The 23,624-nt window shown below is 37.7% G+C and overlaps 2 protein-coding genes and 1 long non-coding RNA gene across 7 annotated transcripts in view; 1 reads left to right on the top strand and 2 right to left on the bottom strand.

The window, feature by feature from the left end:
- LOC113490191 overlaps positions 1–8,794 on the bottom strand; it is a 16,416-nt gene extending 7,622 nt beyond the window's left edge. Inside the window, exons 1-2 of the long non-coding RNA XR_003400173.1 lie at positions 7,931–8,794; positions 2,211–2,216 (exon numbers count right to left, since the gene is read on the bottom strand). This is a non-coding gene — a long non-coding RNA (uncharacterized LOC113490191). The remainder of the gene's footprint in view (positions 1–2,210; positions 2,217–7,930) is intronic.
- FAM169A (family with sequence similarity 169 member A) overlaps positions 1–15,597 on the top strand; it is a 27,303-nt gene extending 11,706 nt beyond the window's left edge. For 4 of the 5 annotated variants that reach the window (XM_026866475.1, XM_026866474.1, XM_026866477.1 and 1 more), the window contains exons 4-13: positions 900–985; positions 2,321–2,492; positions 4,714–4,893; positions 6,533–6,661; positions 6,882–6,991; positions 8,801–8,855; positions 9,194–9,332; positions 11,439–11,595; positions 12,458–12,664; positions 13,389–15,597. In XM_026866475.1, the coding sequence (XP_026722276.1) occupies positions 900–985; positions 2,321–2,492; positions 4,714–4,893; positions 6,533–6,661; positions 6,882–6,991; positions 8,801–8,855; positions 9,194–9,332; positions 11,439–11,595; positions 12,458–12,664; positions 13,389–13,931 (1,778 nt within the window). In that variant the 3' untranslated portion in view covers positions 13,932–15,597. The remainder of the gene's footprint in view (positions 1–899; positions 986–2,320; positions 2,493–4,713; positions 4,894–6,532; positions 6,662–6,881; positions 6,992–8,800; positions 8,856–9,193; positions 9,333–11,438; positions 11,596–12,457; positions 12,665–13,388) is intronic. The other variant, XM_026866472.1, reaches the window with a different exon arrangement.
- A 3,903-nt stretch (positions 15,598–19,500) lies between these two features.
- NSA2 (NSA2, ribosome biogenesis homolog) overlaps positions 19,501–23,624 on the bottom strand; it is a 4,514-nt gene continuing 390 nt past the window's right edge. The window contains exons 2-6 of the mRNA XM_026866478.1: positions 23,331–23,518; positions 22,263–22,413; positions 21,760–21,939; positions 20,423–20,615; positions 19,501–19,779 (exon numbers count right to left, since the gene is read on the bottom strand). Coding sequence (XP_026722279.1) covers positions 19,712–19,779; positions 20,423–20,615; positions 21,760–21,939; positions 22,263–22,413; positions 23,331–23,518 — 780 coding nt within the window. The 3' untranslated portion in view covers positions 19,501–19,711. The remainder of the gene's footprint in view (positions 19,780–20,422; positions 20,616–21,759; positions 21,940–22,262; positions 22,414–23,330; positions 23,519–23,624) is intronic.

The following is a 23,624-nucleotide window of genomic DNA, read 5'->3' as shown; positions in this document are numbered from 1 at the left end:
GGTGGGTACCTGGCATTTAGCCAAGGTCAAACTACCACAGCACAACAAATGTGCTAAACACCACCCCATATGAAGTGCTCCCTAGTCAAAAACTTGTTTGAAAATTGAGAAGAATAAAACCAAGTGCAGATTTTGGACAGTATGACACATAGAAACTGTTCTTCAGACACAAGCACTATCCTTCATCATTGAGCTCTAGCACCTCCTTCCCCCTTTTTTCTCAACAGGCAAAGAGGGAAAAGAAAATAAGATAGGAAAAATCCCCCCAACCCTGGTGGGTAAAACAAAAGCAGTTTTAATATAAGTGAAGTGAAGCAAAGTTACGTGCGTGGAAGCAAAAATGCAAACAGATTTACTCTCTACTTCCCATGAAGAGGCGCTGTGGGGCCTTCTCAGGAAGTGGGGCTCTGATATGCTGAGTGGTTGCCTGGGAGGACCGAGGGTGACCCTACCCCCTTCTTCCTTTCTCCCAGCTTTATACTGAGCAAACATCACGTGGTCTGGAATATCCCCTTGGTCAGTTGGGGTCAGCTGTCCTGGTTGTGTCCCCTCCCAAGATCTTGCCCACCTCGCCCCACTGGGGGAGGAAAAATGTTGGAAAGAGGCTTGGTGCTGTGTAAGCACTGCTCAGCAGCAGCCACAACACCAGGGTGCTCTTGACACCCTGCCAGCTCCCAGCGTAAAACACAGCACCATGAGGGCTGCTATAGGGGAAATCCAATTCTGGCTCAGCCAGACCTAGTACAGGTAGTAAGAGCTGCATTAATATAGTGCCAACTGTAAGATGTTTAACTTGGTTACTACAGTGTTATTCCTAGTTGTTTAGAAGCTTTAATGACCATGCTTATTTTGGAATGGTAAGACTCACTAACTTTTTATTTCTACTTGTTTCTTTCAAGCTGTAGCCCTGTATCTTGCTAATCGGTGGTGGTCAGTTGATGACGTTCTGAGAACATCTGTTACAACTAGACAGGGGCTTCACAAGGTAAAGTGCTCCAACACTCACCTAGCAATTATTCTTATCCTTCAAGATAATGGCAAATAGCTAGTGTGAGAGATGTTAATGTGCTTTCATTTAATTCAGAAATGAGTTGGCTGTTTCAAGTCAAAGGCAAGGTCAATGAGAGTAGAGGACTAGGTATCAGGGGAAAGGGAACTTGGTTGTGAATATAGCACTGAGAGCAAAAATGACTAATACAGTAGCTTCATATGTAAGCTCTTTTGATATTAATAATGTTAAGAGTTTTTTCTTTGGTCTTTAGAATGTTGTGTGTCTGGTTGTACTGAAATGTCTTAGAGTGGAGCATTGTATCATTGTCTGATCAGGAGACTAGTAAGATAAAAATATTGTTGGAAACCTGTTTGATAGGCAAGTTGGAGATGCTGGCTTGCAGTGGCAATACATGAGGTTTGGGAGAGTAAGTTGCATGGTATCTGTTTTGTTTCTCATTACTGACCTTTGTTACATTACTAGGTAACATGGAGTTTTGTTTGTTCCAAAACTGGAAACCTCTATTTTTTTCAGGAGTGTAATTAGCATGTACTCATGGAATCTGGGCATTTATCTTTAATTTTTATATAATTACTGTAGAGAATTTGGCATGTAGCCTTGTGTTCCATGTTGCTGTCCATGCCAATTAAATCAGGAAAGCTGAATCTTTCACCAGTACGGTAGCTGGGACTAGGCATTGGGAAGAGATCATGGTTCCTTTATTTGTCCTTCACAGTGGGTAGGACAGTGGTGAATTTAAATTTCATATGTAAAAGGAACCCTGCAGAACAGAAAAAAGGGTATGGAGTTCCTGTTTCATGCCACAGAAACTGTTGTAACTAGCTCTTTCACTACATTGTATCCTGTTGTCTACCACTATCAGCAGTGATTGAGTGTGCCAAGTCCCACTACCTTGTGAGGATCATAATTACTCCTTTGCAGGACTCCAGTTACCTGCTAGCCTGGGAGTTCTCAGGCTGGTGTACTGCTGTTTGAATGTTTTTCTTAAATCCAAAAATAGTTTTGACTTAAAATCAAAATGCTCCCACCACCACCCCACTCCCAGCAGTCCTCTGAGCTTTTACCCATTGGATTAGGAGTGACGCTGAAGATGTGAAATATCCTCTGCCTGGTGATAGTACCTTATACTTAATCTATTGCTATGGCTTCTGAGCACTTCTTTGCCCTCAAACCACAGAGCATCATCCTGCTTTAGCACTTGCAGCTTTTCTTGACTCCATCTGCAACTGGCAACTTTGAAAAATAAGGTACCTGATGTGTATTATCTAATCTAAATTTCAGCTTCTAAAATGTTCTTTGTTTCCTTAGGTGGAGTCTGTTGGAGAGAGAATTGTTCTTTATGTTCTGAATCGAATTATCTATCGGACACAAGAAATGGGAAGAAATGAGATCCCTTTTCTCTGTCACAGTAGCAATGACTATGCTAAGATCCTGTGGAAAAAAGGAGAGGCTATTGGATTCTATTCTGTTAAACCTAAAGGTAGAACACTTGATATTGTGGGGTTTGGAAGGGGTAGATAGAGAGCTTATTTAAAGAATACTGTATTTAGTAGACTTTACAAGCCTTGCAGGCCTAATGAATTGGTGTTTTTCTGAAATCATAAGAGCTCAGATAGCTGTTAAAATTTCTAGCTTAAATGTTTGTGTTTTAGCGATCTAAGAAACTTCTTAGATTTCTTCATGTTCTACAATATGTTTAAAATGTAGAAATTAGGTACACTGCAAACTTTTTTCTATATAACAAACGTTTATGGTTGGTTTGGGCTGTGCTTGTTTTTCTAGGTTTTTTTGACCTAGCTCCAGAATGCAGAGATCCTGTTTCTGAAATGATTGTAGAATCAGATGTCATTATCATTCAGACATTTTATAGCATGACAGCATAGAAACTTTGCTCACAGGCATAAGATTCAGCTACAGCTGGTGATAATAAAGATTCTCTTCCACACATACATTACCTCAGATTACAAATTATCTCACAGGTTTATGTTTTTAATGTTACAGGCTTGCTGTTTTTCTCTTTTTCTAAAACATTAAATTCCAAAATAACTGAAGAAAAACTATATTGTGGTTTTAACTTTTTGCTGAATAAAATTTAGTATTTGGGTGAACTGCCTAGCACATTGATAGCACTTTGTAGTATATCAGTAACTGGATCAAGGAGAAATGGTCTGGTATTTTTGTTTCATCTCTAGAGAGGGTTAACTAATTCAGGATTAATGGTGGTACTGGAGGTTTACTGGAGACTTCCCCCACTTAACATGCATGTATTTCTTTGCAAACTGTTGGAAATAAAATTGTAAACTGTCTGGGTCACTGACCTATTCTGGTCTGGTAATCAAGATCAGAAACCAACCAGTTAATTTGTTCTGATTGCCTTTGTTATCTTTTTGTGGTTTTTCTTTTTTTTTTTTTTAAATAAATTTTGCATTGCATAATTTGTATAAGTCTCAGTATTTTTAATGTCAAAATTGCTGTAGTGTGGTGGTCGCCAAGTAGTATTTACATTGTAGTGGGTTTTGGTGTGGCATAATAAAATTGGAAATTAGCTATTCTATTTTTAGTTTAGGATGTAGACACTTCCTTATGTGGCACTGAGGTTTTGTTGTACTCATGCTCACTTGTTATATTTCTCATGATGCGCTCTCATTTACTTGTCCCGAGTTAGCAAACTCTGAAGGCAGTTCTTTCTAGGCATTATCAATATATTTGATTGTGTGCTGTGTTCTCCAAATTGAGTAGTCTATGTGGAGAAAGATGGTTCCAGAAACAGATGGTTAGAGAGGAGTGGTGGAGCTTGACTTGTATCCCAAATGGTATCCAGGTAATGTAAGCTCTCTGCCCACATTTACCTTGCTTGAAAAATGGAGATCACTGGTCTCAAAAGTGCAAGGATGCAAAGATTAACTGTGTTGTATAGGCAAGTGTATGTTTCTTTTTGGCCTTGTTAGAGGAAAGGGCAACTTTCTGCAGAGTTCATACCAGCTCACAAAATGAGGGCCTGAAAATGGATTGAATGGTTGATGGGCTATTCTAATGCTGCTACAATGGCATTACTCTATCACCACTGAGTCCATAGCTACATTTTGAATCCTCTGATACTGAAGTATCTCTGTGTTGTGACATTCTTTCATCTTGGTATAATTATGGATAATGTGGATTTTGTAATGGGAGAATTCCAGTGTCAAGTGTCCTAGGATTTTTTTGTAGTTGCATTTTAAAAAAATCAGAATTATTGTTTTAGTCCTTAAAAAAGAGGTAGATTATAGTCGTTGTATTTGTCCTGAGGAGTAATGTAATCTACATTAAAAAAAAGCAAGTAAAGAGTTTTATTGTATCCTGTTTCCTCCTCCTTCTTTCAGCTTCATTTTTAGTATAGTTTTCCTATGGAATTGTATAGTGAGATTTCAAAGTGAGCCTTTCCTCTCTATTTCTGCTGTTCTTGTGCTACAGGCTATCTAACATACTAATCTATTGATACATCTTGGCAACATGATGAAGCTTACCTAAAGAGCTAAGAAATGGCTCATAGTAATTATTTTTAATGAACATTAGATTTAATAATTTTATATTATTTACAATTATATAGATTGGTATAGCTTTTGTGACTTGTAGAAGTCTTTATTTGAATATGCTAAAATCCATGCTGCAGCATGTCAACGCTGAAGTACTGATGGCTGTTTTTCCCCCTCCTATTATTTCAGGAAGTATTTGTAGCTCTTCCCGGGGTGAGAGTTACAAGCTATCAGTGCTAGACACAATGTTTGTACGAAAGAACCACCGTGAGAGGGAGTCTGGGTTAATCATGTTGGAAGACTTTGTGGATTCCTTTAGAGAAGCCACTCTTGGCCTACGATACCCACTGTCAACCTTCATGTATACAGGCAAGCTCTTAATTTTTCTGATCTTTGTGCTTTCTTTACACGTCCAGAAGTGCTGTCACTCAAGCTCCATATTTGTGGCTGCATCCTCAGTTTCTGTATTGAATGTTCTGTTTGTCAGTGAAGGCTAAAACCACTGATTTGTGAAGTAGTTCCTGATGAGAATTTTTTTTTTTTAATCCTCCACATGAGATAAGATTATTTGATCTCTGCTGGCTACTGTGAAGTTTACCACTGTCCCATCCCCCACCTCATCCCCCTGCAAGCCTCCAGAATGGACTGAGGTGTTTGTGTGATCTAATGTATATCTTCTTTGTAACACTTTTTTCTTGCTCACCAACTAAGCCTCACAAGGTCATGTAATTCATGCTTTCTTAGAACTTCTGTTCAAATGGGAATACTAGGCTATGTTCTAACTCGGGTATAAGAAGGCACAGTTACAGTGTACAAAGAAAACACTTAAGGCTCTTGCATTAGCAACCCAAGAGGGTTATGTCATCTAGGAAATGACACACATTCTGGAAACAGTGTTACTTGGGTCTCTGTTCAGGCAAGAAGCTCATTTCCTTTGCCCTGTTTCTCAAGGCTTGTGCTACTCTTAGGCCATCTGCCAGGCTTCCTTCTATGAAAATTTTTATCTGGCTGCCTTAACCATTAGAAATTTTCTGCTTTTCCAAGTTGTTGGATCTGACTAGACCTGGTTTGTCAGGCTTCAAACAGCAAGCTGTCTCGAGTGGAACTGCATAACTAATAAGTTTTCTTGGTGAAAGAACGATATATCAGGAATCTTGTCTACTGAGATGATGCATCACTAGTAAAACAGGTGAAAAACTGTAGTTTTCCTGGTAGCTACTAAAGAATAATGTCAAAGTCTGCCTCTTCACAGGTATGTTTAGTAAGTGTATTGGGAGAAAACAGGTGGAGGGACAGCAGAGAAAAAAATATTCCAGAAGTAAAATGAGTGGATGATAAATCATGCAGTGGTAATGTGTTAGCATTCCCAGGGAGTGCTTTTTACAAGTGACTATAATAACATGGTATAACAAAAATCACTTGACTATATCTTCTGCCTAAGAGCCCTGACATCCTGGGATGGGTTTTGTGATTGGTAGGGACAGGGACCAGTGAACCTGTAAAACTCTCAAGTAGGTGCTTGGAGAAGAAGAAAATCCCATCCATCTTTGTTTGCAGTTTAAGATAATGAAAAATGTTTAAATCTGAAGAAAGGTTTTACTGAGAAGGATGAGTAGGTTAAAGCAATACTCAGGTTAAAGCAGACTCAGATGAGATGTCAGGAAGTACTTCTTTCCAGAAGGGATTGTTAGGTGTTGGAATGCGCTGTCTAGGGAGGTGGTGGAGTCCCCATCCCCGGAGGGACTTAAGAGTCCTGTCGACATAACGCTGAGGGATATGGTGTGGTTGGGAACTGGCAGTATTAGGTTAATGGTTGGACTGGATGATCTTCAAGGTCCTTTCCAACCTAGTTGATTGATTTCTGTGACCGTTTTGTTGAACAGTTCTTACTGTGGTGATTTATGTATAATGGAAGATTGCAAAATAATTTGTTTTCAGATAAACTTTAAAAACTGAAGTACAGTTGAGTATATAGTGTATGTAATACATGGTTCTTATGTTTGTTCAGCTTGTAAGCTATATCTTGATAAGTACCCTGAGGATCATAACCTTCTGTGGGAAGTGGAGGGAGCAGGATATTGGTTCCAGAAAACATCCATTATGTCTACATTGCAAAGTGAAAATCTCAAAACTGCAAGTATGTATACTTCTGGTTTGTTGTTTTGTGACACTTTGTAAAAGTTGACCACTCTACATCAGTGACTTCTGTGAACACTGCCAATGGAACTAACAGAAAAGATCTTTTATTTGTCCTGAGATCTGAGAAGATCATATTTGGAATGGTTATATAAATTGTTATATGAAGGTACTATAACTTTCTGTTTACCTGTTTCCTTTTTTTAAAATCTTAACAACAGAGGCCTTACTTAAAGGAAGTAAGAGTTTCCTAGCAGAATGTCACTTCCAGCAGTCTGCAGCGGTATCTGAAGTAAGTGAACAGGGGACTGAGCTGCAGACACAGCCAAATGTAGGTATACAGTCTGTTACCTCTTTTTGTGATTGTTCTGTTACTAAAAAACAAAGTATGAAAAAATACTTTTTGTCCATCTTCTAACTGAATTGGCTCAGGTCTGCCACTATGTATATAAGACAAACGCTTTCATTACTACTTGGGTGAATGTTATGCTTCCCACTGATGGAACATCAATGACAGACCTAGGGTTAAAAAAACCTTCTGTTTTTTGTAGGGGAGAGGTGGATCCAAAAAAATGCATGTTTTGATTGTATAGCTGCATGGATATACTTGAAGAAAACAGCAGAGGGATAGTAGTTCTTATGATTCTTGTTGCTGTGAGTTAAGAACACAGCCCTGTCTCTTGCCTTCTTCCAGAGGAGGCATGTGGTAGATACAAAAGTGCTCCAACTTCTTATAGATTGATAGAGTTGCTGGCAGCTCTCTTGGTACCTGCATCATCTGTAAGCAGTTCTGCAATGCTTTGAAAACTGTTGGACCACCAAACAAAATAAAATAACCCATGTTCCTCCAAACCAGGAAAAACATTCCCCAACTTTCATTTTCGCTTTTCACTTAGTGCTCCCTGTTTTATGTGTTTGGTGCTAGAATAATTTGTCATTAATCTACAAATTCTGATGTGTTTAAAACTCACTTGAAACTATTTCAAGCAGCAGAACTTGCAGTAAAAAATGGAAGTATTTGGGATGGGTGGGGAGGAACAAGAGAGAAAAGAGCTCTAGGGAGAGGGAACTCTGACATAAGCAGTCCCTTGTGGTGACTATGCATGTAACCTGCATTACTGCTGAATCACTTAAGTTCTGTTTTCTCTTGTCTGATCTTTTTGTTTTTTTTCACATGGGTTGCCATATTCTGTCCCATGGCACAGTAAAAATAAGACCGAAAAATAGAATACAAATATAAAAATAACTTTGCTGTCACTTTTTTGTCAACTGTTAAAGGATTTCACCAGACTGTGGGTACCTCTAAGGCTGGCCTTATTAACAACTCAGAGTTGGGCCATCACCTTCATGAGTGGCAACAGCTAACAGAAAATGACCTCTATATATATGATATAACATACAATACAAAGAGTCTTTGGTGATTTTCCAGGAACTTTCAGCTCTCAATTCATCATCAATTTCAAAACTCCATTGTATTCTACAGTTTTGGGTAGTTCTTATTGTTCCATTTTCATTCCTCTCCATACACCACTGTTCACTGATGCAGCCTTCCGACATCATGGTTACTTACTTTCAGTATTGTCCTTAGAGCACCTGTGCATTCTGCATTGGACTGTTATATGGTTCCTAGAGTGCCTGTGCTCTATTAATTAAACCTCTAAAACAATATCTATTTATTAATCCTGCTATTAATTATATCCTAAGAGAAAGGAGTTTTCTAAAGCTTGTTCCTTTTACAGCTACTGTTGTGTAGGCCCTTAGGATTTTACAGAAAGGGGAAACATAGAGACTTGTAGTATTTAATTATGTGGACACCTGTTATAAACAGAATGCCTAGGAGGAAAAACTTGGTAGAGTTGTCTATAATAACAGGTTACTTTCATCTGTTGAGATCAGAAGTAAAATGCAGAGTAAAACTGTTCATCCTTGTAATAAAGATAATTAAAAAAAAAAATCTCTTGAGAGGTAAGATACATACATGTAAGTATCTTAAATTAAGAATGGTTGTGGTTGGTCTTCCATAGGATCATTACTAATGAAATAGCGCTTTAGAAAGATACAACCACAGATAGGGAGATGAAGGCATTTCAATTATTTCTGAAGTTTTGGGGATTATATTAACTTTTCTTTTGCTTCACAGGATGACTCTCAAAAGGGTAATGAATCAATAGATGTTCATGCAAGCACATCTAAAGGTAAAAGTAACCTTGATGATCAGTACTGTGACTAAGAGACTCTTTTATTGTTTTTAGTCTTAGCATGTTCATCTGCAAAGTGTATAAAAACATGCCTTCCTTTAAGGTGCTGAGGTTCAACTCATAAACCTTTTAGAGGACTTTGGATAAAATTCTTATGACCCTTGGTGAAGAGATGATGTATGTGTATTCAGAAAAGAAGTGCCACAGTGAAATGCTGTTTTACTTATACTCAGTTTCTTTAATAAAATATTAGGGGGGAAAAAATTATATGCAGATCTTAAACTGCATATGTTCACTTGCATTTATTTTGTTGTTTTGATTTTTCTTTTCCTAAGACCCTAACACAGTTCCTGTTTCCATTTGGACACGAAGCAGTCATTTCAGATGTCCCAAGACAGGAAAAAAAAGCCAGGAGTCAGAACCTGGAACTTCAGAAGGAGATAAAGGAAATGCTGTTCATGTGTCTGAAAGCAGGTAAAGGAGCCCATATTTTACTGATTTCTTATTTTGTTTCTTGGGCAGTCACAAACTACATCAGTATCTCAGTTTGCTACTTTGGATTTCTTCTCCTTTCTTCCTACTTTACTTGCTTGATTTTAAAATTAATAAAAATAAAGCCTATTGTGAGAGAGAAAATTGAGACTTCACCTGAAGAGTGATTTACACCAAAATGTAGTGTTTCTGAAAACTTGGCACATACTGGAAATAATAGTAAGAAAACAGTGACAGTTGAGGGTGTTCTGTAATAACTGAGTCTGCATGAAGGTAAAAACATCTGTTTTCATACAGCATAATTTCTTCTGTGATAATATAACTGGACAGGTATCCACAACACTATGTGTGATCTTTGGAGATGTGTCCCTTCTTGACTTATTGTTATGGTGACATACTGCAGTAAAATAGTCTGACTGTTTAGTTTGGGAGCAGGTTACTGCTTGTCCCTTATAACAAAGAGTTATAGGGAGCCACCCATTTTCAGAGTAAAGTATGTTTAGACAAACTGTGATTTAAAACCATCACTGGAAAAAAATCCCAAACGTCTCCAGTTTAAAGGATGTTATCCTATGTGATAACAGCCAAAAGGGAGTGTGAAGTATTGTAACACTTGTTTGCCATAACAATTCATACAAAACAGGGCCTGAAGTACTAATCTGCACTGGCTTCCATCCAGAAAGAACAACTGTGGCTATTTTTGAATAAATAAATTTCTTCTTCCTCTCTCTTCCTGTGTGTGACTTTATGGATGCTCATAGACACCCACTGCCCACCCTCCCCATCTCTCTCTCTTTCTGTAATTCTGTTCCTGGAAAACCCACTGCAACCCCAAAAACCTCTTTTGAAGAACTGAAGGTAACCTGATTATTTTCTAGGAAATCCCTCAAATGTGTTCCATTAGGTTTCTTTAAACAAAATTAATTGTGTTTATTGGTCGCTTTTTTTTTAAGTGCAACTGAGGTCTTCAGCTAATTTTTGTGTGTTAAATAGTGAATTACAGAGATACAGTACTGCTGTCCTGTGCTGTCAGCATGGTGCCCTAAGCTGGTTCAGACAGGTTAAATGGTGTGGTTTGATGCTGCCACAAGTTTAGAAAGACTTTGCCCTGTTCATAATAAAAATCACCTAGTTGCTATGTGGGAGAACTAGTCTGTTACTGAATGTCAGTATTTTGTGCTTTGCAAAATGAAGTCAATGAGATGCCACTGCTCCTTTGAACCAGATGTGTAATGTGGTGTTTGAGCAGAGCTAAGGGGAATCTTGATGACGATAGGGCAGGATATCAGCTTGGTTCTCTCCTTCCATGCACATCAGCAAATGCAGCAGGGTCTTCTCTCAGGGACTTTCTCCTGTGGAGTGCCTTAATCTCAAGACTGGCACCTAGGATAAAACCCTCCAATACTGCCGTAACTGTAAGAACATGAAGCAGCCTCCTGCAAATCTACTGGAGGTACTTTTTTCTTTGCTTGTCTGTAATACTTCCAGTTCATCTAAGTTTTATCTCAAAAACTGAGAACTGAATGTTTGAGATAGTGCTACTACCCATCAGATGTCAGAGCTTCATCTTTAGCTATTCACTAATTTAATCTCTATCTGATTGAATCTTCTTCAGACATGTGTATGTTGCCTTGAATTCTTTTCCAGTCATTGTCTTTGTCATATATGTATATTCAATGATTACACAAACATTTGCTTTTATAACTCCATAATTTTAAACTGCTTCCACAGTGGTGGTGGGAGAATTTACTTCCTTTCTCACACCTTTGTGGCTTCCAAATATGTAATGGATTACTGCTTTCTAAATTTAAAATAACAAACAAACAAATTTCTGAGTTTTAATCCCCTAAGATGGAAGTGAGAGGTATCTGTCTTCATTATATAATTGCCAAAGTAATTTTTCCTAGTTGATGGTTTGTTTTTTTGCTTGATGACTTAGCAGGAGTTTAGATTTCTGGATTCCTACTTCCTATAGCACGCGTGTGATACAGCACTTCAAACTGATCATGAAAAAATTTCCCTGCTGAGATTACCAAAATTATGTATTACTCTAAAAGAATAAAGGATATATCTTAATACCTGATTCAGGATGAAACTTCCTGCTCCCACATCTGAAAGTGATAAAAACTTAATAGAAGTACCTGAGGACAATACTGTTGAGGAGGTTGAAAAAACAAATGAGGACCGTTCTGTACCAGAAGTGGAGCAACATGTATCACCCTCTGAGGAATCAAGTGAGAAGAAGGTGAGCTGGATGTGATAAAGAGAGCAGATAAGTTTGGAATACAACTACGGTTTCTGTTAAATATGGTCCTTGCTGCCTTGATCCATGTGAGTGTCAATTCTTTGATTTTTCATACTGATGCTTTGTTGAGAAGTATATATGAGAAGCTAAGGCTAGTATAAAATTAGTTTCAGGGAATATTCCATTGTACTTATTTTGAACTATAGAGTTTCTAGGATTGTCAGTAAGGTGAATTTCTAGCTTGGCTACCAACCTAATTTTCTTAATTGATTTTTTTCCTACTCAAATATTCTGGAGCACTGGAGTAAGATCAAGATTTGATCCACTATCCCTAATTTTAAAAAAAGTTTCTTTGAAGAAGCTGGTAACTGGTATGCTTCAGTGACTACTGTTGGCTCTTTTACCCTTCACCACTTAAAGCTTGCCTGCTTTGATGCTCAAATCCAACTTTTATCTACAACTTGTTAACACCCTAATTTTAAATCTGTGAGTACCCTTTGACTAGCAATGCCTCCAGGGTTTTGTGTTCTTACTGATCAGTGAGAAAGTGGATCTTACACTGTGTTGGGTTCAAGGAATGACTGCAGCATGTATGCTTGCGAGGTGCGTGAAAACTGCTTGGCTTGGCTCCTGACAGTGTAAGCTATGGTCAGAAATTCAGTGCAGGTGACAACACTAAGCTAATACACTGGTTAAGTTAGCTACTCTGCACTAAGCTCTGCCTTTGTAGTACACATTTCTAGGTACGTCGGCTATCTGCTTCTCACATTAAGCTGCAAATCTAGATCACAGATACACCCACTAGTGTTAAGGAACAATAACGGGGCATAATCTTGACTTTAAAATGTGGGGGTTTTTTTAGGACATTCCATCAGAACCTCTTAATGGTGAGATAACAGAAGAAGCTGGGAAGACCTCACTTACAGTTGAAGAGGAAACAGCAAATGAAGTTTTAAGTGATGAATCAGAATTGCAGTCTGAGAGTCAAGGAGAAGAACCCTTAACACTGTTTGTTCCATTAGTCCTTGAGACTGCAGGAAAACCATCAGAAGACACTGTATCAGAGCAGGTGAGAGCATTGAAACAATATGTGAAATCCTCTTTCCCTCAGAGTATACATATCTTGCTGTTTTTGTCAAGTAACGGATGGAAAGTAGCTGCTGCCATCATAGGAAATTCTTGGGAGAAGCAGTTTTGAGGCCAGATGATAGAAATCCATAAATAGAATATACTATAATTTCTGGTTTAGTATGCAGAAGTGGTGGCAAATATGCATGTGATACCAAAAAGAAAGATATATCTGTTTCTTTGGCAGCAAAAAAACCCCATCTCTTACTAAAATATTAGTTGAATATGACTGAAAAGCCACATCCTTATTTTGTCTAGTGATTCTACCCTGATGAAGTGTTTGAGCAATTAATTACTGTTAAAATACCCTTCTAGAACATAGATTTTACTGACTTTTTTATAGTGCAAAAGTAGATTGTTGTATGCTATCAAAATAACTGTATGTCTAAAATAACAAACTTTTTTCTCCTGGGATTAATTTCAGACTGTTTTTACTCTATCTGTAGGGGAATAACTCTGACTATCAAATGCAGTTCACAAAACAGTCTTGTGCAAAAAGGTGGAAAGGACTGGTTTGTTGCCTGCACATGTAGTACTAAAAACTGCTGAATGCCAACATAGTCTCCAGGATTGCTAGCCTAGGGGCTCTAGTTATTCAGCCTCTTCTATTTTCAATTAATTGTCCCTTTGGTTGTTTTCACACCCCTCTTCTCCCCCCACCCCAGGCTTCAAATATAAATGATTCAGAAATGCTGACTAAAGAAGGTACAGTAGTAGAAAAGGAGGGCACTGAAGAACAGCAAGAATCTGAAAAGACCACCACTGAAAATGCAGCTGCTTCGACATCAAAGGAAGAGACTTCTAACAGTGGCCTGCCCAACCCTATGGTGACTGAAGCAGCAGAGGAATCTGTTTCTGAAAATGTATTGCCTGAAGTGGCTTCCTCTTTGGAAGGTCAAGATGAGGTAGATCACAACTCACAGGAGGCCCCTGTTGCCTTGAGTCAGAGCTCTTTGATAGTGGTTGAACTTGAGGGTTTTTCTTTTCAGCAGCCTTCTGGACAGGAAGGGCAGAAGAACCAGTTGGAAGAACACTCAGAAGAGCCCCCTGAGCAGATGGATCAACACCAGCAAACAGCAGCAGAGCGGGCTGCTGACAGCAGCTCTGAGGAGGCAGAAGTTGAGATACCCATTGTAGATCGGAGAAATTTGCGAAGAAAGGCCAAATGTTCTAAAGGCCCACCCAAGAAAAAAGGAAAGCCAGCTTAAAAATGAAATATTGATTGCTAATTCATCTATTTATAAGAAATTTATTATTTTGTGTAAAACACTAGAGCATAACTAAACCATATGGGACACAGGACATGCGTGTTTAAAATTCTGGGTTGGACTTCCTCTTAGGACTCATCACCTTTCCTCAAATTTTCTTGAATTTTTAAGCACTTGAGCTTCATCAAAGTATGAAAATAAACAGCCAGTCTCCTCCTTTTATAAAGGACACATGCTGAATAAATGCAGTTCTGCTAGCAAAGGGAGCAGTTTGGTGCTTTGAGGTGGCAGTTGTGGAAGAAAATCTGGTGTGAAATCCTGGCCCTATTAAGGTCCCTTAAATTCCCATAGACTTCCATGAAGCTAGACATCACTCTAGCATTGTGTTCTCTACTGTGGTGAGTACAGAAAAAGGAAAATAATTTGTTGCTTCTTGTTCCTTTCCCATAAATATTTATCAGGAGAGATTAAAAGAATTGTAAGATTCTGTAATTCTAGGTCTCAAATATACAAGAAGGTATGTCTTGGTAGATCAAAACAACATAAGTAGCATCTGTCATGTCATGAGTATCACTTGAAACATCTGAGTCAGTAGAATGATGGTCAGCATAGTATCTACCGTAGCACACTTTGATAATTAATTTCTTTACCTGAGGATTAAGAGATGCCTACACAGTAAACTATTTGTAGCTTTCAAAGTGAGCATCTTGGTAAACCTAATTTTTCCAGATTGTATGGAGTGTAGGCTCCAGTACCTATATAAATGGTTTCAGCAGCCCTTCTATCTACTTGCATGTCTTGAGTGGATACCTGATTACTTGTTAAATTATAGCAGGAGGATATGACAACTTCTGATCTTGTTTTGGTCTGAATGGAAGCAGTACTTTGTGTTTTCCAAATACTTGGCTGTTGTTCTGCCAGGTGTGTTGTCTGAGTGCTGGCATTTCAGGTGGTTGTGACATTCATTAGTGTGAATATTTGAGTGTTTCAGCAAATGCTTGTTTGCCAAACTTCTATGCCTTTAGGAGTTAGCAGGTGATTGCTTGGAAATACTTCTGATTCCCACTTTCTTTTTCTAACTTGGGTGTAATCCCTTGGATTGGCCTCCTAGGTCATAGATTTTCTTAAAGGCAGCAACCAAACTTTGCTGTATTCAAACAGAAATAAAAACAGGCTTTTTGTGAATGTTTCCCTTCAGAGGTTCTCCTAGAAAACCATTAGTTTCTCTGTTTGTCACACATACAGTGGCAAAAGTTACTCCTTAGTTTGCTATGTGTTTCTTTCCATAAATGAAGCTCCTCTCATAATGGATTAGAAACTAAAAAAAGCAAAGAACAGTGGTTCTAAAGAACAGGAAATTACACCACTATTTCTCCTGTTATAAGCCTTTTCGAAGATGAGTGGACTAGTATCCCTCTGTCTGAAAAAGAGGTATCTAGAAGTTGTTGTTCAGGACTTCCAAATACAAGGTTCACTTGAATAGTTGTAATGCTATCTTAAGCTTTATCCTGTTATGAAGCTGAAGTAAGAATCTGGGTTTGGATTTTATGCTTATACAGTTTAACTATATTTATAAGGTATTTTAACTGTATAAGACATTTGTACTTTTTGTTTCAGCTGATAAGTAGCAAGCTCTTTTTAATCTGTTAAAACCAGTTTATAGAGGAGAAAAAAAAAAAAAGTTTTCAAGAAATGTGAATTACCTGAACTTTAGATTCAGGGTGCATGGGATTACCGAGTTGAACCTGCATTTCTTGAACTGTTGCTTGTAGCTGTAACTTTCTATCCATGTACATACAGGTATTCCTTGTGAACACCACGACTGGTACACGTTCAAGATCTTTCACGATTGTTTGTAAACATTCAAGTGAACCTTAAGCATTTCTATAATTAAGGATTTTCTATAATGCATATAAGACAAAACTTCTGTTACCTTCTGTATGACTTCTCTTTTACTGCTAATACTTATTGTGTAAAAAAAGTGTATAGAAAACACACCTATAGCATTGCTAAGAATTTGGGATTTGTGAGAGCTGGTGGCTTAAAGTGTGGTTATATACAGTATATTGTGATTCCTTTTCTGTTGTTAGAGCAAGCTTTACTAAAGATTAATCTGAATACTTCAACTGATACAAATATATCCACTTTCAAAAAGCCGCAGATTCTTTTGCTTACAAAAAGTGATTTGAAGTTCCTTCAGTTACCTATTCAAAATCCAGCTAGATATTCCCTATGGTCAGAAAACTGTTTTGAGAGGTAATGTCACTCATCTGGCTTTTATTTTTTTCATGGTTAAGTTGGAACTGATTTTGATTAGTATCTTAAAATACCTGCGTATTAAATATATTATAACAAGATTATTGGATTAACTCAGTCTTGGTTTCTACTGAGAACAATCAGATTTCAGATCTTATTTCAGTGAGTCAGTTTTAAATACTGAATTTAAATTCACATAAGTATAGTCTTGAGTAGATAGATACTCTGTAAATTTGAGGCACTTGAGAGAGTAGTTTATGGCCACACTGTTACATACAGTATGTGGGCAGTTGGGGTGCAATTAGCAATTCTGTACAGTACAGTCTTGAAAACAGGACATTGTTCTATCTGTGATGGCAGCAGCACTTTGAACTAAAGGACACAGTTTATTTCTGTAACAATTTCTTTGGTATCAGTCATCTTGCAGTAAATAGAGTAGCAAAATCAAAATAATGACTTTAAATAATAGTTTTTATTGCTGTACTGGTTGTCCCATTGGAACAGTAGTTTAGCAGTGTATACCTTCTGTTACACTAAAATGAACATTAAAAAGGAACCTATCTGACAGCTGTATTGACTGAAGTGATTTACCTTTGGAAAACAAGTGTTTTCTAGGCTTGGACTTTTTTTTTTTAGTCTGTCTTACTACCAACAAACTAGTAAAGAATTTTTAAGACCGTACTGCACCAGCAAACAATGATTAAAACATCAACTTTATACAGGTTTATACCAAATGCTATTCCAACATGCTGTGGAACTACATGTGTACAGTGAAAGCAAGCAGTATTATTTTTGAAATTTATTTAGTCTAGGAATAGAGTTTAAAGAACATGAATCTGTGACTTCAGCCTTGCTCTTAAATGGTAAATAGTTTTGTATTTGAATCCAACATTTGTCAAATGTCTCTCGAACTGCTTGTTAATTTTTTGCAGGGTTTGCTTTGCAAATTTTTGCATGTTCTCCTTTGTTCTTTTTTTTATTTAATGCAGAATTCTTACTTGTTCTCATGTTTCATAGCCCTTTACATGAAAATGTCTATGTCTTAACTCAAAATGACTCTTGAAACATTTGAAGTTATGTCTGGCCTTCATATGTTGCTTTTCTTAATACCACTTCATTTGTAGATGTCATCAATACTACTAAGTTAAACTGAGCACAAATAGGCATAAATTTCAGCTTCTCTAAGTGTCTGTTCCAAAATTTTATTTCCAAGGGGATACATTTCTAAATTTATTTTCACAATCATGGTGTTATATGTTTTTGAAACTAGTGATACTCTGTTTACAAACCTTTTGAAAGATGTGTTGCTACCTTAAAGTATTGTACTTGAGCCTTGTTACAGTGTTAGTTTTTCCTTTGTTTAGTACTCCTTTTGGCTGCATTTGAAATGTTTTGAAGTAGTAATTAAACTTCTATTTTGAAATTATTTTTTTCCTTGTCTTTAGTACTTGAGTCTTTTCTACTATACAGGAGGCATGTTTTTAAATGGTTCAGTTCACTAGAATTAGCATAATATTACAGTCTGTGCTACCAAGGAGCTTTAAAAGCTCAGATTTTTGAATTTTTTTTGATTAAAACAATTTTCTGTATTTAATTAGATTATGCATCAGACTTTTATAAAAAAAAAAAGCTGTAGAATAGCCTGTTCTGAACATTATAGCATGCATTATGCTCTTTATACCAACTATGCAAGATGTAACTTAGTAGTTAAATTTGCTATAGACAAGCCAACTAGAAATGCTGTAACACTCTCCCTATAGTGTGGTACATTAAAATACTTTAAGTGCAACAGTTCTGTTATTCAGCCAACAAGTCATGTATTTATAACACAAAATGTAGTAATGTTCTTGAGACAGCTGTAGAAAATGTAAGTATTCTTTTCATGTTGTTAATGTGCAGTAAAGGGTAAAGCAACAAGAACTTACATGAAGGTTCATCTGTTTTGACAAAATGCCCTCTCTAAGCAAATGACCTACTGGCTTGTAATCCTTTCTTAATTTCAAATCATTTGTCACTACACAAAGAAGTAAAAATCATAGTAAGTTTTTAAGCCTAGACTAGGGCAATGTATTAATTAAACTAACAAAATAGCCTGTAAGAGGAGAAAGCTTTCATATAGTTAAAGTGCTGACTCTCACATAGTGTAAAAGAAGTTACAAAGCTGGTACAAAAGCAACTAGCTTGACTTTCTGGCTGGAGCCATGTATCTGGAACATGATTTGGTCATGAAGATGATTGAGGGATTGGAGCATCTGTCATACGAGAGGCTGAGAGATGCAAATTGTTCAGCCTGCAGAAGAGAAAGCTTGGGAGGATTGTACCTTGTGTACTAGTATCTAGTGAGGGGGGTATAAAGAAGATGAAGCAGGCTCTTTAGTGGAGCCCAGCAATGGGACAAGGGGCAGTGGGCACAAACTGGAATACAGGGAATTCTATTTAAACATAGAACACTTACATTCTTTAAGATATTTCAGAAGTCATAGAGTTTTGTTTGAAAATTTCCTCCTTAGTTTTGAAGGGTGAGAGTGTCCTCAAACTGGACAAAGCTTATAAGGATCTGACTTAGAATCTGTGATAAAAGCTCCTTGGCTTGAAGTGAAGTACTGATTAGGAGTAGGAATATAAAATGTTATGCTCATTTGTAGTGATAGATTGTGTGAAGTTTGTTAAGCAATAAATTGACCTGAAGATTACTGTGGCAGTTATACACCACTGTTGAAAGCTTCCTGTTTAGAACCAGCTTTTGTTTCTTGTATTTTGAGGATCAGTTGATGCTTGTGACCTTTAGTTTTTCTTGAATGTTTCTTAAAGCCACCAAAATAGCTACAAGTAGTTGTAGTCTTGGGGTTATGCCATTCTCATATTTCAGATCTTAAAATGCCTACAACTTCATAAATTTAACTGTTCTCCTCTTGCCTGGAACTACAGTGCTATGCTCTCCAGTCCTTAATTCTCTCCATTAATGCAGCCATGGAGGCAAACAGGAGAAAGACATCCCCACATCCCCATGCTGCTCATGTGTTCTCAAGCCCATGCTTCTGTAGGGGCATGTATCAAAATGAGTGTTTTAATTTCTGATGGCAGTCTACAGTAAGATTCTAGCTGCATTCTTCCAGCTCTTCTGCTTTCCCAGAAGCAGAATACAAATTAGCATATTCTTCTGTACCTCTAGTTATTACAGTAGGCCACTGTGGGAAAGAGTGGATGTACTTCCCACCACTAGGAATGTGAGCTGCATTAAATATACAATATATCTAAGCCAGGAAACTGCTAAACCAAGAAGGTTTAGATCAAATCCACACCACATCAGCAAAACATGAAAATGAATCACTTTATTTGGACAGTATTCATCTGAACAAACAAGTATGAAAACCTGAGCAGTTGTTTCTGGCATGTTTAAGTTCCTCACCAGCTTGTGGGGTCCATGTTCTTGAATGGTTGAAGGTTCCAGAGTTCTTGCAAACTGGTTGAAACTGCACTGATTTTACAAGAGCTCATGTCTAATGCTTAGTATCAAGCACCACTTAAACAAGTAGAACTGCATTAATACAGCCATCATTTTCTGGATTGTTTGTTACTTGTGCATATTTCCCTAAAAAGAAAAGGGAATTAGATATCTACAAAAGCCTGAAGTAGTTCACGTAATAAATTTGATTTTTCTGTGTTTCCTAGTTCAATCCACAAGTCCCTCTGAAGTATAAGGAATTCCTGTTCCAAAACTGAAATGCATTTTGAAATCTAAATCTGCCTTCTGCTGAGCAGCAAACTTCAGTTCTCAAAATATTTAAGGCTGTTTTTTATAAATGGATGATTTTAGAGTTCTGGGTAGATTTAAAAAAACCCACACACAGGTTCTGCTATTATCCAAGTCAACCCCTCTATTAAAAAATCCTATGAAGATACTTCTACACAGAACTTCCACTGAAAATGGCACTGTTCAGAGTTCACAAACTTAGGTCTCCATAGGCTTGTAGCATTGCTTAATGTAAGACATAAGCAAGCTGAGTCTTTGTTCTGAACCCACCTAATTTGATTTTGAAAGTGTAAATGGAAAGCCTGAGATTAAAACTTAAAGTTTATGTTTCTAGAATTACCTAGTGGTTGCTACTGCGCAAACCTAACATTTAACAATGGATCAACTGTGACTATAGAACATAGTCTTAACAATACATGAGGCAATCAAGACTTAAAAGTTTTTAAAGTAATTCTGCAGTAGAGTTAGTTTCACTACTTACCCCAGATAACTTTGCCCCCTTGTGTCACGAGGCCAAGCTCACTCACATTCACCTCAATGACGGTACCCTTGGTAATTACACCCAGTGTTGTATACAAAGGAGAAGAAGGATTCTTTTTTACACCAAGGATAGGTAGGCAAAAAGTAGCTTTAAGTTCAGGATGTGTCACATGTGCCTTCTTGAAACGTAAGCCCTGTTGCATAAGGAGTATTAGAATGAGTTAGTATTTGCTTTAAGCCCTCAAGCTCATCTAGTTTAACACTTTCAGCATATGTCCTCAAATGTTTTGAGAGACAAGGAAGAATGAAACAACTTAGAAGACAGAATGCTATCTGCCCACTGTAGAAAATCCATATTTGTTTAAAAACTTGAATAAAGCTTCCCATGTATATTTTCAGGATGGCAATTCTTAATAGTAATACAAGAATACTTGCTACCTCAGATGGCTTTTATTCCATGAAGAAATAAACGTATTAGAATAAATGCCTTAACAGTGCCACTGGCTTTTAAGACTAGAAATTCTTCCTTTTTTCTTGTCAAGCTGCAAAACCTTTCACATCTTGTATAGTATTAAATACCCATCTCTTACAGCACTTTCTGTCTAGTGACCTGTACTTTGTAAAGGGTACTTTACCATTAAGTACCATAAGCTTTTCTGTGTCAATAAATCCAAGGCTTCTATGTAAAACCATCAAAATAGTAATGAGGTGCAATCCAACAGGCATCCTACATAGGCAACTCTGTTGATTCCTGTGAGAAACAGGAACAGGTATTCATAGAAAAACTGCTGTCTTAGTGAATCTAGTTTTGCCTTGAGTGCACTGCCAGGCTCCTAGAGCCCAGGCACTGTTCCTGCAGCTGTGTAAGAAAAGGTCAGGCTGAAGATGCAGCACTGCCCTTGCATATAGTTACAACTGGGCTTCAAGCTTACTTAAGAAGACAGGAGGGAGTTCTGGAGTCCTCGAACAGAGTTGGCTCCTGCAGCTGACAGAATCATAACAGCTTGTAAAAGAAGTTTCCAACTTTAAAAGCTATTCAAGGTGCACTTGCTAAAGAACTTCCCATGCTAATTTGACAGCTGGTAGATTTAACTTGCTGGCATCATCCAAGTTACAGGAGTAAAAGTAGTATTTCAACACAGACTGTGACTGCAGGGGCACCTCCCCACCCTCAGGTTATTCAAAGTTTAGATTTCTGCAAGAAAACTAATAGGAATGTTCTACATCAACAGTAATCAAGTGCATTACCATAGAAGAAAGTTTCCTCACCACAGGAACTCAAAGCAGTAAGTCAAAACAATTATTAATTAACATTTTTTTAAGGCTCAGTAACATTACCATTGGTCGTATAAATCGTTCATATTTAGGAGGCTTCCTAGTAAAGCCATCTCCAACAAAACAAACTTTTGTAACCATCCTCTTCCAGGCCTTCTTCTTTCTCTTTCCTGTACGAATCACTTTTAAAACTTCTGTTTCTCCTTGTGCACGGACCTTTGGCACAGGAACCTCCCATTTCCCCTGGAAGTGGGGGGAAAAAGAAGTCAATAGTCTTACACGCTGCACTGCTAAATGAAAGAGGACAACCAAAGCATAAAATAAAATTTTGCTAAAGCACAGGGGTAGACCACATAACTCATAGCTACTTGCCTTAATTATCATTTACAGTTATGAAAATCAAAATATTGCATGTGCTTACTGTATCCTAGCTTGCTCAGTTACTCAAGGTTTTGGGTTTTATTTCAACTTTGCTTGTAGGCTGTAAGTCATGTGAGCATCAGCAACACAGAGTGGTCATTGTCAAAAATATTTGCAAGTGTCTGAATTTTAATACAGTTACTTACAGCTTTTTCTTTTCTTTTCTGCTTGATCATGTTAGAGAGAACCTTAGCACGGGACTGGCCCTCTCTGTCCAGCAGGTATGCTGGTACTGCTCCTTTAGGTGTTTTTTCATCATTCTTTTTCTTTGTATTTCTTTTTTCATGCATTTTAATGCTGCAAGGAAAGAAAAGCAGTATTAAGAATAGGAAAAAAAAGGCTAATTTTTAGATAAATCCTTTTAACTTAACTTGGGCCTGCTCAAACTTTTAAGAGATATTTGTAAACAAGTACGTATTTATGTTTAAGGAATAATCCTGAAGTATTTATGGTAAATGAGTAATTTCACTTCATGTAACAACTGACAAACTGCACATTGCACAAAACTGCACAAAAGCTTGTCAGTTCCTATCAAGACAATCATGGCAATACTTACAAATCTGAGGAATGTGTTTCTGTAAAAGGGGGTTGTGTTTCATTAATTTTGAGGCCATTTAAGGCAAAAAAAAAAAAGACTCATAAACTAGTTACAAGTAACAGAGAAAAATGACTGTCTACACTTGGAAAACAACAAAATTATGGTAGACAGAACGCTCGTTAGCTGAAAAGAATATTAACAGCTTTGATTTCAACTTCCAAACAACAGAGGAAATTTTCAGAAAAAGACTTCTGTTTATCTATGTCTGATATTGAAAGACAAGTCTTGTATTCTGCTCAAACATTCTGTATGTTACTTTACTTTTTCTGTGAACAGTGTTAAGAAAATGCCTACTGCTTCTTTGCTATGCTAATATAGAAGTTAATGTAAAAGCCCAAAGTAAATGTGTTCACATTTTTGTCATAATTACATTAGTCACTGTTATTGCTCATTAACACATTTTAAGGAATAGTTTTAGGAACAGAATTGTTAACATGCATGGAGAAGAAAGGAAATCAGGTATGTCTTCACTATGGCAAAACACAGTTTCTCCTACATCCTGAGCGCTATTTAAAAGTGTAACGCATGATCCAAGTAATAACTAGTTCTGTGTAACTATATTAACGTCTCATCTCCTACTTCACATGTCAGTGTCAGAGAAGCCGCGGGTACTCACGTCTTCTTCATCTGTATCTTCTCAGCATGCCGCTGCTTGTGATAGAGCTTGGCTTTCAGCCCGATCATCTTCTTGGCCTTCCGGGACCGCTCGTGAGCCTCTCGGCCCTCCTTCTTCCTCCTCCTCTCGTGGTAGTCTAGGCGGTATCCATAGCGCTTGCGGTGCAGCTCGATGTACTCGTTCTGCGGCTGTGGGCACAGGGAAGCGCGGTGAACGGGTATCGGCGGCCGCGCATCGGGCGGCCGGGCCCGGCGCCGCACCCTCACCGGGGCCCGGCGACACGCGGCGGAGGCC

The sequence above is a fragment of the Athene cunicularia genome, assembly GCF_003259725.1.
Source record: "Athene cunicularia isolate RWA chromosome Z unlocalized genomic scaffold, athCun1 chrZ_part3, whole genome shotgun sequence".
NCBI classification, from domain to species: Eukaryota; Metazoa; Chordata; class Aves; order Strigiformes; family Strigidae; genus Athene; species Athene cunicularia.
The sequence above is the reverse complement of the archived record's forward strand: the minus strand, read 5'-3'. Positions and strand labels throughout refer to the sequence as shown.